General features: G+C 41.8%; 1 protein-coding gene across 1 annotated transcript in view; it reads right to left on the reverse strand.

The window, feature by feature from the left end:
* Positions 1-6,881: 6,881 nt before the first annotated feature.
* The window catches only part of WASL (WASP like actin nucleation promoting factor), a 43,617-nt gene continuing 31,927 nt past the window's right edge, over positions 6,882-18,571 (reverse strand). The window contains exons 8-11 of the mRNA XM_054988035.1: positions 18,239-18,392; positions 14,565-15,085; positions 13,449-13,557; positions 6,882-9,874 (exon numbers count right to left, since the gene is read on the reverse strand). Of these exons, the coding sequence (XP_054844010.1) occupies positions 9,813-9,874; positions 13,449-13,557; positions 14,565-15,085; positions 18,239-18,392 (846 nt within the window). The 3' untranslated portion in view covers positions 6,882-9,812. The remainder of the gene's footprint in view (positions 9,875-13,448; positions 13,558-14,564; positions 15,086-18,238; positions 18,393-18,571) is intronic.

Raw genomic sequence — 18,571 nt, forward strand, 5'->3', positions numbered from 1 at the left:
GAAAGATTTCAATTCTTTGGAGGGTAGACCATATACCCATTTCTAGACCATCTCACAAACTTAACACATAAGTGCTCCTCTTATAGGATAGGCCATGGGGCCCACCAACACCTTTCCTGTTTTCAGAAAGTGGGTGTGGCCAGATAGGGGTTTTGCCCAGCAAGGCTTCTGATTGGCTGTATATATCTTTAAAAATGTTGCTATCGTATACCTTTGACTGAAGACTGAAGAACAGTACACTCGTATCTGGGATGGTCGTCCTCTTCCACCAAGCGCGCAGCTTCGGGAGGGATGCACATGGAGCGATGAGGGATGAAGGGGACTCCCGCCTAGCCAGCCAGATCAGCCGAATCAACCCTGGCAATCAATGGGGTGACAGATGTCACAGCCAGATCACCCTCACATCAAAATGTTGCTTTGAGAGCAGCGGCTGCCACAGCACGAGCATCTTCACTGTGTGACTTAAGGTTGTGACTGTCTCTGCCTCCTGTGGCAACGCATAGTAGACATTTTGGGGCTTCATCCATGACACTATGTCAGAATTCCAAAGGTGCCCTCAAGCTCAAAAAGGTTGGAGTTTAGAATTTTCAGAACATGCAATAGGCGCCACAAAAAATGCCTACTATGGGGGAAGGGGAAGAACTGATCACAAAATGGATACCATGTGAGCTAGACCCTATTTCAAAATGTTGGGAGGTTCTGCAAAAAAAAAAAAAAGTGCCACCAAGTTGCAGCTAACTTATGGAGGCCCCATTGGTTTTCAAGGCAAGGGACTAATGGAAGTGGTTTGCCATTGTCTGCCTTTGTGTATCAACCCTACGTCTTCCTTGGTGGTTCCCTCATCCAAACACTGACCTGGGCTGACCCTGCTTCCAAGATCTGACAAGATCAGACTACCTGGACCATCCAGGTCAGGCAACAAAATTTAGGAGGTACCAATCCAAACATCTCTCTATAATGAATGTACAACTATTTCCAATTGGGTGTCCTTCGCAAACAGCACCTCCGGGGTTTCCTGAAGCACCTCCTGCTCCAACAAAGTGAAGTCAGGATTGGATCTTTGCTTTGGAAAAGGAACGTCTTAAGGCAGAAGCATGTGGGCACCATGTTGAGCAGGATTGCTAAAGCCGTAAGTCTTGGCTAACATAGAGGAGACAGTGGTGCCTTGATTTTGGCAAAAGCTTTGTTGTTCTTGAACCTGAAGCACCTAATCATTGTAATTTTCAACCTAGACCAGAAATATTCAGTGCTACTTGTTCTTTGATAAAGGCTGATTATTTATCTATGTAATTCCATCGTCTACTAGTGGAACCCGTCATAGGTGGTAATAATTTCATTTTATATTTCCGTGGCTCATTGTTCTTACAATCCTACCATTAGTGTTACAGCATATGAAAACCTTCAACAGAAATTATGAAATACTTTCTTTAACCTAGGAAGGCATCGTATGTGTAATAGCCCTCCAATCTGATTTTCATTTGTATCCAACACTTTTGGTCATAGTAAGCCTAAGGGAGGTGGTATATGAAAATGTTTGAGCCCCTTATTATTATTATTATTTTTTAAAAGCATACTCCGCTATCCATTTTTGGTGGAAATATTCTTGCATGTTTTTGTTAGATCAGAAAGGCGGTGTTTTCCTTTAAGAGCAGAATGATGATCAGAGGAAAAGCTTGTTTTCCTGTTCCCCTTCCAATGGTGTGAAATAGATACTACAGAATTAGAAGTCCAACCACTGTAGAAAGAATAAAAGCAGAAGGTCATCTTTGAAGAGCTATTTGCCCTTGTGTTTCTTGGAAGAACTCCTAGTCTCTAAAATGACAGCACAGCTGTTCACAGAAAATTATGCAGAAAGATTACCAAATTCTCTATCGAGTACTTACGACTATGTGTCAAGTATGATAGCTAGCAGCAGCGTTGCATTGAACGAATAGCTCCTCTAAGACAGTCTGGCTACATGTGAACAACACAAGTAGAGTTTTCAGCTAGTTCAGCAACATCGTAAAAAACTTTAAGGGTGGGTGTAGAAGAACGAAAGGATCATCTGTCAAATTAAGTTCACTTCTCATTATCCAAAGTGCTGACTACTGTTTGTGTATGACCTGGAAGGTCTAAAGTTCTTCACAGCTTTGATTTCCTTTCGAAATTTCTAGCAATTTGTAAATTGTGGCAGCCCCAGATCCAAAGAAAATTCTGCTGGCAATGGGGTGCACACCAATAGAAGTGAGGTCCACTGCAAAAGATTCCAGTTATATTAAAGTGTATCTACTAAATCCTGCAACTAGGCGGAAAACGATTCAGTCATGATGCATCTGATGAAGAGCGGTAGTTCTTGAAAGCTTATGCTACAATAAAGTTGGTTAGTCTTAAAAGTGCTACTGGACTCTTTACTATTCAGTCATGAATGCTTGTTTGGATGTAAAGCACCAGCAGGAGAAGATCTGGGGGTGGAGACTATAGAGGGGCAAATTTGGGGAGATATTTCACCTGGAATGTATGGTATACCATAGAGTCTGCATGACATCATTTCATGGGAAAATCCAGGTTTCCCTCAGAAATGACATCACGCCATAGGTGTGATGTCATTTATGTGTTTTGTTGCGTAGGATAATAATGGCATAGTTTGTAAACCACTCTGAGTGGGTGTTAAGTCATCCTGAAGGGCGGTATATAAATTGAATGTTGTTGTTATGTCCCTGCCCTCTCAGATTCCTGCCAATTGCCATACCTGGCAACCCTACTCTCTGCTTCCTTCCCTCATTCAATGGAGTGGTGGTGGTGGGGGGATAGCATGTGGAAGTCATTTTCTGTTTCAGAGCAGGAACTAACATCAAAATGCTCTGGGAATTTCAATTTTTGCCCTCCCCACCATTCCTAGAGCATCATATCACTTCCTGTTCTAAAACACAGATTTTGAAATAGATGAGTGTGACATCACTTCTCATTTCAAAACAGGAAGTGACTTCCAAGAAGTCTCCAAGCCCCACCTCCCCCATCCCATGCTCCAGCAGATTGCCAGGTGAGGTTTTATAAGTCAGAGCTCATTTATTCAGAATCTTATGGGAAGGAAATCATTGTGGATATTTTTACAAACAAGAAAAATCACAGCAGGGGTGTGGGGAGAAAGGAGGAGTTGGAGCAGAGAGAAGCTTGTCTGAAATCTTTCAGGTGTGATTCTCTGTGTAAGGCATTGGGAGGGGATTTGGTTGTTACACGTAATAGAAGGTGAGTGAAGTAAGAGATTCTAGCCTCTCATGGTGTGCAGGAAAACAAAGAGTAACAAGGTAGGATAAACACATCTAACCAAGGAGAGCCAGTTTGGTCTAATGAGGAAAACTTCATTAAAAATGTGAGCCTGTAATTGTAGTGCTGGTGTGCTGTTTTTGTCTTTTATTACAAAGATGCAAAAAATATTAAGCCAAAGCCAAACATGTCCTGAACTATGCTCGTTTTGAAGTTAAGCAATCACAAGGTGCAGGTTATCAGTCCTACAGCCAAGTGGGGCTTGTTTTTTAATGGCTTGGTTTTTTACACTGTGTTTTTTAATTGTGAGCCATATTGAAGAGGTGGCACAGAAATTCTAAATAAATGAAATAAAGCCTGTTACTCAGTTTTAAATGGATCTCTCCATTTATTAATGATATACTTGTATTAACTGGAGCTGCATCCACACCACTTAGTCTCCATATTCCTTTTATCACTGAAAGCAGAGGCCTGTGCCTTGGACACAGAGCTGGGATGTGGGAGTTTTCTGCACTCTTTCTACTCATAATGCTTCATGGCCACCATTGTCGCTACATTTTTTGTGTGGCAGCACTGGAGGGCTAGGGTGGGGGGCTTTCTTTTTTAAGGTAGTTGCTATAGCATGACAGGGAAAAGGGGAAACAAGAAGGGTATATGGCAGAGTAGCAACTGTGAGGGTGTGCAGGACATTTGAAAATGTACGTCTTCCCATCTAGGTGGTGTGATAATACGTTTGGACTATCATCTTCTCATAAAGATCACAGCAAAGCAGATTCACGAAAGAGTGCACAAAGACAGGGGTAGGACGATGTCGTGCGGATGATTTAAAGAAGGGCTCCAGCTTAGATGCTGAAGTGGAGAAAAGACTCTGCATGGAAGCCGTCTGGATCTTTGTGGGTAGTTATGGGAGATGATTATGCCAGGCTCTTAGCTGAATTTATTCCAAAATACAGGAGAATTCCAGTGTGCATCAGCAAAGATAAAAACAGGTCTCCTTGTTTAAATCAAAAAAGGTGCTAAACCTAAGTGACAGCAGGGAGAAACCAGCACGAGACAGGTTACAAGTTGCTGTGCTAAACCAAACCCATGAACAAAATGCTTTCCAAATACCAATGCTTCAAAATCATAGTCCTCCTTCCAACTATAGTGAGACAACAACAAGGTATATTTTTGGCTGAGTAGAAGTTCCAGGGTGTTAAAAAGCTTTGAACTGGTTCAGAGTGACAGGAACCTAAGGTTGATCTTTTGGCAACAAAGAACCATAAACAAGCAAAGCAGCATAGCTTTGGCTGGCACAGAAGGTGGCATTGTATCCATTGTATTATGTACACACCAAGTTAGCCGGGAGGTGCGGAGGAATGAGAGAAGGCACATTACAGTAAAAATTAGAAGGGGAGTTGGAAAAGCCCAGCCTGACTGAAATGAGGACATGATGTTCCAGACAAATTTAAACTTCTGACAGAAGTCACTAAAGCAAAGGGACCCGAGGTACAAACCGTTGCAGCAACCAGAAGGGGTTCCAAGCTGTTATGAACAGGAAATGATTCAGAAGCCGACATTCGATTTCTCCACTGGCCCAGTAACCTCTCCTTTTCACAATATCAGTCTCCCCGATTCCAACCAAGAGCTTTACTTGAATTGTTTTAAGTTCTTGTTTATACGGTTGGGTTCATTGAAAGACCTCAGAACAAAAATGTAAGGTAAAGCCAATTTCACACTTTTAGAAGAACATTAAAGTTTGGTTTGGATGTATTCTAGGAGGCCTGTGAAGCATCCAATAAATATCAACTGCTTTACCTTGCCAGACAGGAGATAGTACAACTAAGCATTAATAAAAAGGGTAAGTTTCATGCTTTGGCTCACATTCTCATTTTAACTAGAGTCATTCTGAAAAGCTTATTTTCAGTCTGATACAGCAACAAAATTGCAGTTTAAGGTTCTTTTATATTTCAAGACATACTCTTGTGGTACTAAAGGACATGCCAAAAAGGATCACGTTCAGCTGCAGACCTGTTGATCTTTTGCTTTGTTATTTTTACACTTTCCCACCCTCTCCAATAAGCACGTATTTTCAAATGTTGGTATCAGACAGCCTCTATTGCATGTATAAGGTTAGTAATTCCCAAACTTAGGTGCAGGTAAACTGTTAAGACAGTCTCTGTATCAGGCATCTGACGAAGAGAACTTGATTCTCGAAAGCTTATGCTAAAATAAAATTGGTTAGTCTTAAAGGTGCTACTGGACTCTTTTTGATTTTGCTACCACAGACTAACACGGCTAACTTCTCTGCTGTTTAGACACAGTACATTTAAACCTTTCCCTCCTTTGGCTTCCAGTTCGTTCTTTATTCTCTGTTCAGTAAAGGAGATAAACTTAACTCTGGTTCCTTGGCTGCTAAGTTCCTGAGGTATTAACTTCCACATTAACAGAACCACTTAAATAAGAAGCACCGTAGGGTACTAAGGGGTCTATGAGCTTGGGTATTGACTGCACTGTTCAAGGCTAGCCTTCGCTGAAGGTAGGTAATATCTTCTGCATCTCACATGTATGACTGAACACAATTGGAGGAACCACCATAAACAGTAGAAACAGGAAGTGGGTTCCTTTTCATGACTTCCAAGCACAGAATGAACTCTAATCAAGGTTAAACAACTGAAGTGACAAACACGGATTACTAGATAATTGAAATTTAGCTCAGCAATACACATTGCTTTCATTTTGATCTGTTCAGTATTATGTACAAGTAGTAGGACTATTGTCAGTGTACTGGTTTTGTTTCCTATGTTAACATTAACTTGCTGATGTTGTCTGTAAAGGCTACCACTGCTGTTTGAGAAGAAGTTCGAGAGATCACCTGAACCTGTCTTTTGTTTAATGTGACAGTCTGCACACACACGCATTTGCAAGAACCAGCCAGAATTCCTGCACAATTATAAAACTAGATGAATCAGCAGTAGAAATGCTTCACTCTCTCAAGAAGTAAATCCGTTCTTTTCATATAAGGAAGGCGACTAAAATGTGGTTTGATCTTCATTCATACTAATGGGGGGTTTGGTCTCAAGGGAACTATTCCCCTTGGGACATCTGTGTCAGTGCTGAAATTCCAGCCCCTGCCCTCCATTAATTTTTTTTTCCTTAAGTGTCCTCAAGATGGGCAATATTTGTTTACATTTCTCTTTCTACCAGAATTCAAGATGAAACACCTGTGAACTATATTTAGTTCTGCATTAAGTCAGTTTTGAGAAGTTCATTACAAATATTGGTGTCCAAATTGTAACATGCTTTTATGCAAGGAGAGAACACGCCCCCCCCCCAAACAACTGCAAAAACACCCAGGCATCTGGCTGCACTTTAGAATGCTGATTAGTCTTCTGAGATGGTTTAACCTTGAAATGTTAATGTTGTATGTACTTTGCTTGCCTGTAGCAACGACTTTTTCCAGGGGAGCTACCAGCAGTGGGCCAGGGCATTCTATTCCTCCATTTATTTCAGGGCACAGTCCAATCTGAGCTAGTGAAGCACTGAAGTTATTGCCCACGGAAGTGGTGAACTCTTGTGATACTGGGCCTTAATGGCTGAAATTATTTGTGATAACCAATAAGCATGATCACTGAACAAAGCAACACCCATGTCGCATGTTAATACCGAGTCAAATTAATTTTATTATGCTCCATGATGAATTGCCACCAGTGCAACATCCTATTCACTGTACATTTCAAAAAAAATGCCAAAAAAGAGAAAAAATTCACATACCAATAATTTCAATTTGATGAAATGGAAAAACTGAATGATTGAGACATTTCCAAAGTATAAGCTGCTAGCAGATATTGTCTATGCATAGTGCCAAGATACAAGCCTTGCACTCATTTGCGGATTTGCCAAGGCTACTTGGACAGTCAATTCAACCGGCTTTGTTACAACGGTTAGCAGTAGTAATTCAATACTATGAAAGTTCCCTGCCTACACCAGGAAGCAGGGGATGCAGAAACATGCAGTGGTGACAAAAATTTAGCCTAACTGTAACTGCAGTCATGCCTTGACTTAAAAAAACCATACGATATGCTATCGAAAGCAAAAACATTTGAACTTTTGTGCAATAGCATGGATACACCTTGTACAGGAAGAAGAAGAAAAGAATCAGAAGCCTGTTTGGCAAGTGATTAATGGATTACACAAGCATCCCACGTATCCAGACATACATTAAGCCTTTCCCAAGCTCTCTCTCTTTACACTCTGGAAGCCTGTGCTTAATTCATGCTAATAAGTAACGTCTTTGGAGGCCACCTGAGCAGTGTCCACTTTAAAATGCCCGTTATGGTATCAGGACTACAGAGACATGACACCAAAAAAAGAAAAGCTTTTACTGAAGGCCATTAAACACCCCTTTCCCATGTGCACACATTCTTAACCCTACGAGACAGCATTTATTCAGCCCTCAGCCACACTGCTCACAATCCTCAAACTGTACTAGCAGCACTGCTAGTTAAAGTCTTTCCCAGCAGCAGGCAGTGCTGTGAATGCAACTGCGAGGGGTTGGGGGCAGAGGGAGAAAGAGAGATGCTAGGGAAAAGAAATCTCTTCTCCCAGGTCATGTGCTTAAAAGTTATTTATTCTCTAAATAATTTAGGTTTTGCTTTACTGCACCTCCTTCCCATCCACAACTTTCCCCACCCCCCCTTCTCCATATGAAGTTTTAAAAAGCCACTGCTAGACATTATATAAACTGCACTAGAAATCCAAGCCATGTTATGCAGGACCAGCCTGCCAAGATCAGGCCAACACTGGGTTTCAGTAAATACAATTCTGTCTTATATATCATGACAAGAGTGTGAGGGGACCTAGGAAGTCTGACTTGAAACATTTTGCATCAGTGAGACAAGTGGTCTTTCTAACGTTTCCTACCTATCTTCCCCCTGCTAGTTAAATAAGCGTTGCCAATGCCTATCTTTAAAACTTGTTACCACGTGTCAAGATAGGCAGATACCTCAAAAATATTAAACTGGTTAGTTAAGGATGAAAATTAATATGAGAACTTAATTTATCCGGGGTGGAATGCTTCGTTCCAAGCACAGGGCTCTCTATCTTTGAAGATCGCAACCCTTCGGATTAAATTCTAAAGACCACAAAAGACATTATCGCAAAAAGCAAGTTCAGTAAATAGAACAGAAAGCAGTAACTCCATAACAGTAAGCTTCCACAAGTTTTTTTTTTAAAGAAGATTTCCAGGCCTCCACGAAAGGCAAGCAGCTCAGCTGGCTCTACCCACTCTCTTCTTGAGCTCTAAAAAGGAAGAGAGGACACAGGACAACACTGACCTATTGTGACTGGCAATTCATAGGAAAGCTTCTTGTGAGGAATACAGAACCGGGCCTCAGCATCACCAGCACTGGCCGTCTGATGAGCAGAGCATACACCCAAACTAAATTACCGGGCCCAAACACAGACGGACAGGGTTAAAGGAGGTCAAGGGGCTTGGTGTGCAAACATCAGTAAGGAGCTCCAGCTTCTCCTTCTGCCGCTGCTTCCATGACATTAGGGCATATCGTCACAGTCAGGAGAAGCAGATTATTTTAAGGCATCCGTCCCCATTTCATTGCTTTCCATTCCTAGATGCAGGATCTGGTGCCTAAAGTGTGTTGTTGGTTTGTACCATAAGCCATCAAGTCTGCAGGGTTACAGCACTTAAGTTCATTTATTAGTACACCAACGTTTAAAAAAAATGGATTTAAACCCAAGGTTAACCCAAGCAAATATTAATCCACAGCCCTTCGGTAAAAAAGATTATATAAAAATAAATAAATGACTGCAGCAGTTGCCATAAACGTAGACTCCTCTTCATTGTAAAAGGTAGCAGGCAAAAAAAGAAAGAAAAGAAAGTCAATCGCAAAGGTAGCTTACATCAAAGACGTTGTGCTCCGTGACCTCAACTGGGACTCGGCATTTGGGATTTCAAAAGCTTTCCCAATGGCACTGCTACAGAATCAGGGGAAAAAATTTCACAACCATTTTATCTTCTAGTGATTGTTTGATGTATAGCTTAATGCTAAAAGTGTAGTGTTATGAAGTTCACTGTTTTCATCGGCCTCATTCATGTAGTGTAGCTTCCAAGATGAAAGGGCTAATCAACTAGGAGCTGCAATGCTTAAATAATGTAGTGCTATAACTAAGTTTTAATAAGAAAATTTAGGTACAGAAAAAAGTAGGGTATGAAAATAGTGTTTTTTTCCTTCTTGCATTATAACTAAATACATTTAAAATGTTTGTCAGTCTCGCGCGTTACATTAAAACTCCCTTATTGATGGAATGGAAAGTATTCACATGTACACTGAGCAACCTGATGTAAACTTGCACACATTAAGTTGGGAGTAGCTTTTGGAGAGGATTATGACAAACCTTTACAGATTAAATGAGGTATTGCACAGATTAATAAAAAAAGCAAAAGGCAACAAAAATATACAGCAAATTGGTAGACCATTTACATGATAATTTTACAGAATCCATAGACAGAAAGTAGTTTTAGTAATTCACCTTAAAAATATATATATTTATATGATATATAATATGTTGGATCAGTCATCCCATTCATCATCATCCTCAAAGTCTTCTTCATCTTCTTCATCCTCATCTTCATCTAGCGGTAGAAAATATTTGTTAATTGGTAAGAATTAAACACTCAGCAAAACTCAAGTCGTCCCATTTTCTTTAGTATGGATGGCAATCTAGAAACTGACACCCATGGAAAATGAAGGAATGAGTCAGGATCTGGGCTTGAGAGGAATCACTTTCAGAAATTATTTCACTTTAGGCACCAGCTCAGTCTGGGTTCAATCTATCCATTTGCCACCCAGAGACTGCAGTAGAGATGGGCATGAACCAAAATATGAATAAAAATTTGTGATGAATCAGGCCAGTTCGTAGTTCGTGAACCAGTGGTTTGTCAGATCCCATTTCTAATGAACCACCACGAACTTTAGGCTGGTTCATTTGGTTCTTTTTATGGTTCGTCACTGCAGACAGCCTGGTACTGATCAATCAGTTTCCTAGGCAAAGGGGGATGGACTTCCTGCAGACCTTCTGCTGACCTGGAAGTGACCTTCTGCTAACCCAGAAGTGATGATTTTTTGACCTGGATGTGACATTTCCACGAACTGGAACCAAACAAGCCGGTTCGTGAACTGGGGGGGCAGGTTCGTAAAAGTTCGTGAAATTTGACAAACTACGAACCACATGGTTCTTTTTTTCTGGTTCATGCCCATCTCTAGTCTGCAGTACATTGTAAGGGGTGGGGGTCAGCAACGGTTAGCAAACCATCTGCTGTTGTCCTTGGAAACCCCTCAATGAGCTCTGGAGGAACCCCAGATGATTCTGGTTTGAAAACCACTACATTATGCAAAGAGTCCAGAAGTTATTCTACTCTGGAGTCATCCCAGAATCCAGTCTCTCTTTGCTAGATAGTGTGTAGCAGACCAATGTTTTCATAGAGCTATCCACAGCAACTACTGCTCTGAGCAGTAAACACTATAGTACTTTTCTCCATTCCACATTGCTGCCTGCTCCTCTCATTTTTTTTAAAAAAAGCTTTGATCTCTTTTCAGTTTGCTTTTAATTTAGGCATCTTAATGGTTTTACAGCATTCTGCTATGCTCGTTCACACCCTCTCTCAGACATTAAATAGTCCACAGTCTAAGTATTCTACTGTTCATGCCTCTTTGAAGCAAAGATCAGTAGGTTCCCTGCTTTCCTATCTCTCAACCAGATGTGATTCACCAAGAGATTCTTCTGGATGGGGGCTCAAAAAACTTAATGAGTTAAAAAAAACACAAAAAACATTTGCAACAATTCCTACCCTTCTGCATATGCTTCTTGCAGTTAAGCAAGCTATTCAAGTTCAGAAGCAGTACAGCATAGAACCTTCTAAATAAATGATGCCTATGGAAAGTTCCATAATGGTACCCACTGTGATGGCTGGGGCCAGTGGAGTTTTACAATAATACAGATTAACACATTTTTGTTAACCTAATGTCCAGATTTAGTAGCTATTACAAGCCTATTTCAAAACATAGGGTTGTTTCAGACTGCACACGAAACCACAGCACCTGGAAAAGCAATGCATAAATCTAACACTGTGCTAAGGGTAAATCTAACATTGCCCTGAGCATAAAGCACAAACTCAGAGCTTTAAAAAAAACCCAAACGCTACCTTCCATTTAACCCATATCCAAGCATTCCCTCCCAGCAGTTCACAATGCCACCCAAACCACTAAACATGGTGGAGAGGCTGTATATAAATTAAATAAATAAATAAATAAATAAATACAAGTGGGTCCAAAAGGATCAAAACATTGTTCGCTTAACTGCAACGTTAATGTTGTTGACTATTATGTGCCATTGCAATAAAGAGGGTTTTTTGTGTGTTTCAATGCTCTAATGGTTAAAATATTAAAATGTTCACAGCACAGGAATCACTACCAGCACTACTAAAAAATACCTGCTTGTTTTAACAGGAAATATGCCTGTGTGAATTTTTTCCAGTGGTAAGTTTTGTTTCCTACAACATAGCACAGGAAGTCAGTGGGTGCCTACACTGCCTCAGGTATCAATAATTCAGAACACATTAAACGAGGGCATTATTGCCCAACTTATTTCTTAGGTTTAAGGGCATTTTGCTTGGGGCTGCCCTGAAAGGAAAAACTCTATCAGAGCGGTCAGAAGCATTACGTTTTTCCTCAGCATGCTGTGTTCCACTTAGGCCAAAAGGTGCCAAGAGGACCTACCCTCAGATTGCTACGTACTGGGAGATGGGGTGCCATGTTGGCCAAGGATATCTGCTTCTAACAAATCCCCTCAGCCTCCAAGTATAATTATGCCTTGATAATCTTTTTTTTTTGCTGAATAATCAAGCTTACTGTGAAACTAATATCTGGTTTCCCTGACTGCATGGAGCAGGCCCTAACACCAGATGAGCAATATTCAAGAAAGGTGCTTTGTGAGGCTGATGTTCGCTTCTCCCTTGCTGCCATGGAGGATACTTACAGCTTATTACAATACAAATGCTGAATCTGAGAGGAGGGAGGGTAGAAGGGTGAAACGAAGGCCGCACGCACCCCTTCATAGCCAAAGGGCAAGAAAGCCACTGCTGTGCTAGGCATTAAGTGGTCTGTTCTTTTCCCCTTGCATCTCTCTCTGCCTTCCCCAACCCAAACCCTGGCAAAACAAAGCCACAGTGCCCAGCACCAGCAAATCATAACAACGTGGTGCACTGCCTGCCCCCGGACTCTGCAACCTCACAGCTCTCCCCAGCAGGATTCAAAGAGCACAGACTGCACAAGGAATGAACTCCGGGTATCTTGGACAGCCAAAACACTTGCATTACTAGTTGCAGTTGCTCCTGCTTGCTTTTTCTATTTCATAAAATTCATTTCAAAACCATTTGCATTTGGGGGAGAGTGGAAGCTGGTGGAAGGTGCAGCCTCTTGAAGATCACTCTCTGATTAGTAGGAAGTGTTTCTGGGGAGAGAATGATGGTGTGGGCCATAAGATATATAGCAGTATCTGCTGAAATCTTCTTGTATGGCGCGGGGCAGAGATGGGACACTTAAGATAAGCCGTAATCAGGAATGCAGTGAGGTTCTTTGGTTGACTGTGTGTGGGGTGTGCACTGAAGACAGCAGCAGAAATTTGTTTGGGGTTATAGTGAGAAGAGGGTTAATATGAAAGCCTAGTCTCAGGAAGGAGCATGCAGTTCTCAGGCAGCTCACTGTCATGGGTGCGAATGAAGGTTTCCAAGTGCAGCTTCCCTGTTCCATGTTGCTGATGGCCAGTGCTAAGGACCTGGTGATGTGGTGATGCTTTGACCCAAGTTTAGTGTAAAGAGGCAAGCAGAGATCCAAGCCAGGTCCCTGGTGGAAAGACTGATGGCACTGAAATCAGGATTTGATCAGACATGCCGGGTTTCAATGATCAGCCATGGGACCATTCCCGGTTTCACAAACATGGTTTTGCAGCGCCTCTGAACTTGAATCAGTGTTTCTCCTAAAGAACAGGTATGTTCTCAGGGAAATAATGGCAATCAATTGCACAATAAAGAAAAATAAATGGCTTTTGTTTAGGTTAGAGATCCCATCAGTACATAGAACACATAGGTATTAACTGAGTTTACACTTTGTGGCGACGGACAAAACAAAGAGACTATCTGAACAATGTACCTGAAGAATGAATGGCTTTGCTCCTTTTCTGCATAACTTCCATTAGTGCTCCCACAATACCTGAGGTGGGTGCAGGCGTAGGAGGTGCAGTCTCTTGGCCATCGGATACCTGGGAAGAATGGAAGACAAAACTATTAAAAGAAGAGTACAACTCACAAAGCAACAGTAAAGTGCTGGGTTAGGTGGGGGAGACCAAAGTTCAAAGTGAAGAATCAGACCAGGTGATATGGGAGCAATCTTCCTCCTTCAGTCTAACCTAACTCACAGGGTTGATGAAAAGGGAAAGAAATGGAAGAGCGGAAAACTGTATGTTGTTTAGGCAGATCATGCTAATGTCACTTTCGTATTTCAAACTGATTCTGTGAGAGGGAAGGATACCTTGCGGAGGTGAGAAAAACAACAGCTGGTTCTGGGAAGAACCTAAAGGCTGATGCACAAGTTTATCATTAAACAGGTAAGCCGTAATCAGGAATACAGTAAAGGTTCCAAAAATGTTATCATCTCTTTTGTTTGGACCATTACACCAGCAGCACTGTGAAACCCTCTGTTGCAGCAAAGTACTTGAATGTAACCGAAGGCAACAAAGATGGTCACCTTGACAAACACATTTCCCCCAACAGTCCCCCTCCTGCAAACTGTCTTACACTTTTAAGTTCTGAATTCAAAAGACGGCAGCTCGATCGTTCCAACGACATGGTCTTATTTCAACCACAGCTGATATTACAAGTGTGTCTTTGTAGCCCACATTTCAAACAATCGTGCTAGTAATAACAAACGATCCATGACTCTATATGAGAGTACATGTCTAATGCTGGATACAATCAAAAATCGAGAGCAGCAAATGAAAACTTTGATGTAGGGGGGAAAAATCAGCAAAATCTAGGAAAATTTTATTTCTATATTAAACAGAGGGACGAATATACATTTAACTCAATTTAATGGTAAAAAAATCAGATATAACAGATCTGAGCATAGCTTCATTCAACAGTCTTCTCTTTCTCACTAATTCAGACAACGTTGAGGAGTTATATGCCTTTGGCAGCCAGATCTTATTTCAAACTGTTTTGCTAGAGTTCAGAGTTGGCAAGTGGAAGACATAAAACCAACAATACTCACAGACTTCAGCTGTATACCCTGTCGTATCTGATCGAGTAGTGCATCTCTTCCTGAGCAGGAGACTGGCCAATTATTCTGTTCTACTTTCTTTAATTGTGCACCTTCTCGGATTTGATCTAAGAGAGCTGCTTTGTTTCCTGCAGGAACTGGAAGCTGTTGGTCAACCTCTGTTGGAAGACCAGGTGGTGGGGGTGGCCCAGGAGGGGGCGGGGGTGGCGGCGGGGGTGGAGGCACACATGAACCACCTGATGGTGGTGGAGGAGGTGGAGGTGGGCCTGGGGGGGCAGAGGAAGAATGAACTGGTGGGGGAGGAGGATACATCCTATTTGGTGGTGGAGGAGGCATTGCAGCACCAGGTCTAGATGGTGGTGGGGGTGGGGGTGCTGCTGTTGGAGCTCTTGATGGAGGGGGTGGAGGAGCTCCTCTTCCCCTAGCAGGAGGAGGGGGTGGCCCTGAGCTATGTGGGGGAGGAGGAGGAGGAGGAGGAGGACCTCCCCTAGATGGCGGAGGCGGTGGTGGAGCTAAAGGGAACAAAAAGAAAAAACCCACCCCAAAACCAGAGTTAGTCACTTGTATGTTCAAGTATCCACAATTTAAAGCATCAACCCAGTCTGGCTATTTTATAAGAGTCCTGTGTTCACTTTGCATTCCCTAGAAGAATTTTTAACTCAGTTTGCATGAAGTATGAATGACGGAGAAGTTCATCTAGCACTAGGCAGACTGCAATGACATTTTATCATCTCAAATTCAAGCAACGTTCCTTATGTTCATATTAAATTTCCAACTGAGTACATATTCTATTTTGTTAACATCACAGAGCATTTTTTGCCTGTGGTGCAATGAACTACAACTTTAGTTTGGAGCTATCCTTGAGTTGCTGTACAGGTCAGCACTAACATTTAATACTGATATTCTACCTTTACACTCAAACTACCTTATACTCATAGGTTTGAATCCAACAACTCTGTCCATGGGAGAAAGACTCTATACTTAATGGAAGAGATCATTAGATTCAACTCATCGCCTTCATGAGAAAATATATATCCAGAAAGCAGCTCAAAGCATTTGGCCTTTGGAGTAACTGAAGCTTGAAAATCATATTTTCTTGTGAAAAACTCTGTGTCCCAGGTTGACTGGGCTGCCTAAATGCCACTCAAGATGGTCTAAATACTTAATAGTAGAAGGGTTTCATATATACTGACCAAGATGACAAATTTGTCATCATGAAACTGATCAAACTGGGTTAAACATTAAAACAGGGACCAGAGTACTGGAATGTAGCCCCAAATCAGAAATCTATTCAGAAGGCTAAAATTTTCATTCCTAGCCCAATACTGTTGAGGCAGTTAGCAACCTCCTTAGATCAACGTGCTACTAGGGGACTCTGAAACTCAGTCCAGAGGAGAGAGTGCCGTTCATAATAGGAAGGCATGGGTCTGGCGAAGTGGTCGAAATACCAGTTTTGGGTGGGGGCCACGCTTCTCACAAAACATAAAAGTTTACAGTTCGAGAGAACTTGTGGACACAGGGGATCAGGTTGGATGAAAGATATGACAAAAATAAAAAAAAAATCTCCTTTATCAGATTCACCGACCATGCTCCTCTGCAGTACATGGCCTGGTAACCTCTCGTTTGGCCTAGTATAGAGCATTTCACACGGGGCTGCTCTGGGTGTCATCTTGGAAATGACAACCTGCTCAGAGTCTGGCAGCCAGTTAACAGTGCAATCCTAAGCAGAGTTACTCCAGTCTAAACCCAATGATTTCAATGGGCTTAGACTGCAGTAACTCTGTTTAGGATTACATTGCAAGTGTCTAGTGTTGAGGAACTCATATCATCCATTCTCGATGATCTTTGCGCCTTGTGAATTTGGCCAAGAAGCATTTGGGCAGTGTTATCACTGAAATTTCATCATTACGTTAAAAGCCCATTATAGAACTGATAAGAGAGAAGGTGCTCTCTCATATGTTACTTCTTGCTCACTGAGCAACTGGGGATAATGTGCTTGTTCTATTGCATATCAGCATGGTGGCAACCTCAAAGTAGGCACGCTCTGTCATGGCTACTTTACTGTGCTCAAGAGGGCACTGAAGACCCATTTGCATCCCCCTGGCCTCCAATATTTAGATACATGCTACTACCGATTATGGATCTGTCTTACTTCTTATGCAATTTGTATTTCAACTTGGTTTTATTACGTTGTTTCTGTTTGGGCACTCATGTTGAAATCTAGTAAGTTCTTTAATGCGGGTACATAGGCACACATGGCAAGGCATGCATTTTGGAAGATTAAGCAAACTGAGGCCTCTGATTCAACTCGCCTGTTTGTATATTTCGTATGTTGTCCAAGTTTTCCAAACCAAATTTGTTATGTAAAGTTTGTGCCACAGCTGTTTCAGACTCTCATTAAAAACAGGGGAGAGGGAGTAAAGGGAAGATGCGCTAGACTTTGAAATGAAAGGAAGAGGTTAAGAGGGGGCCTGTTTCACTAAGAGACTGCAACATGTTCTACAATAAGATACCTCCCCGTCCCCTCCAATACACAATTCACCCCACTTCTGTGGTCACCATCACCATGTCCAGAGCAAGTCTTGGACAGTTCACTCACCCCAAAGCCTATAAGCAAGCCATTTATTGGTAAATGCATTCCATTTGGCCAACCATTTGTAAGTATAGAGACTTGCAATTAAAACACACACAGAAAAACAAAAAACAGAGGGAAAAAACTTTTCGAAATATCAAAACCAAGATCCTTAAACACATGCACACTTCAACCAATCATACATTATTATATGGTGCATAGGTAACAAATGTTGAAGTGAGTAAGTTAGTGCCCTACAGACAGACTGACTGCAGCACACTTCATTTGCCAAGAACTCCAACAAATAGAAAACGTGCAACCAAATAAGGTGGTTGTAATCTAAATGCTAATTTGCAAATCTGATGCTCCACATCTGTTTTACTATGATTTTGCCGAAGTGCTTATTGCACCATGTGCCCCACACAGCCACAATGTGAAGAACTTCAGAAATTAGAGTTCATACATACCACTCCAACGTGGTGGACCTAGATCATAAATGTAACATGTATTAATGTTCTCTGAAGCCACCCCGAGTGCCACTTGCTTCCTCAACTCCATCCCCATAAACCTGGTACTCTCCAACCTCTGCTGCCTGATCAGTATGGATCAAGATCTCAGAGCAGGTAACCAGCCAGGTCTACTTTCTGTGATGGTACCATCTAAACACTGATCTAAGACAGCATGTTTATTCGGCCTTCCACCTTGCTCTACTCAGCCATCAGAGATACTTCTCAGAAACACAGAGATCATCATCTTAGAAAGGTAATGGCATACGCAGAACTCTTGCACCCACAGCTGGAGCTGTGTTCCTTGCTTTTGGCTCAGCAGTTCCCACTGCTATAGTGAGAAAAGCTGCTTTCCAAACCAAATAGAGGCATATCATGCTGGAAATAAATATGCTGCTCCCACAAATCAAAGCTGAAATATGCTTAACTTGAATTCAATAGGGTCTGCATCCAAGGGTGTTTAGAAATGCAATACTGGGTGGGGGGGAGTTATCGATTCTAACACTTGCTAGCTAATGGGATGCCATTTTTAAACATGGTCAACTGTTGAAGCAAAAGAACAGCTGCATGAAGGAACAAGGACTCACCTTGTCTACGTAACTCGTTTTTAACAGCTTCTACTCCTCCTGTTTTTTCAATAAAATCATATATAACCTTGGACGTTTCTTTGTCTTTCAGCTGAGCCTCTGAAATTCCACACATATCAAATAATTTTTTCAACTCCGGATCCAAGTTGTTAACCTAAGGGAAACAGAGTTATTTGCAGTGTTAGAGAAAAGCTTATTTCACAGATCAGCATTCGAGGGGAAAGAGTTTCTTTCCAACAGTTATTTTGCCCCCCCTGCCATAGCCTGGATCCTTTCTACCTGCACTAGGAACTTCAAGGAAAGAGATGGGAAGGGCAGTTTATGCCTATTCAC

The sequence above is a fragment of the Eublepharis macularius genome, chromosome 9 (assembly GCF_028583425.1).
Source record: "Eublepharis macularius isolate TG4126 chromosome 9, MPM_Emac_v1.0, whole genome shotgun sequence".
Taxonomy (NCBI): domain Eukaryota; kingdom Metazoa; phylum Chordata; class Lepidosauria; order Squamata; family Eublepharidae; genus Eublepharis; species Eublepharis macularius.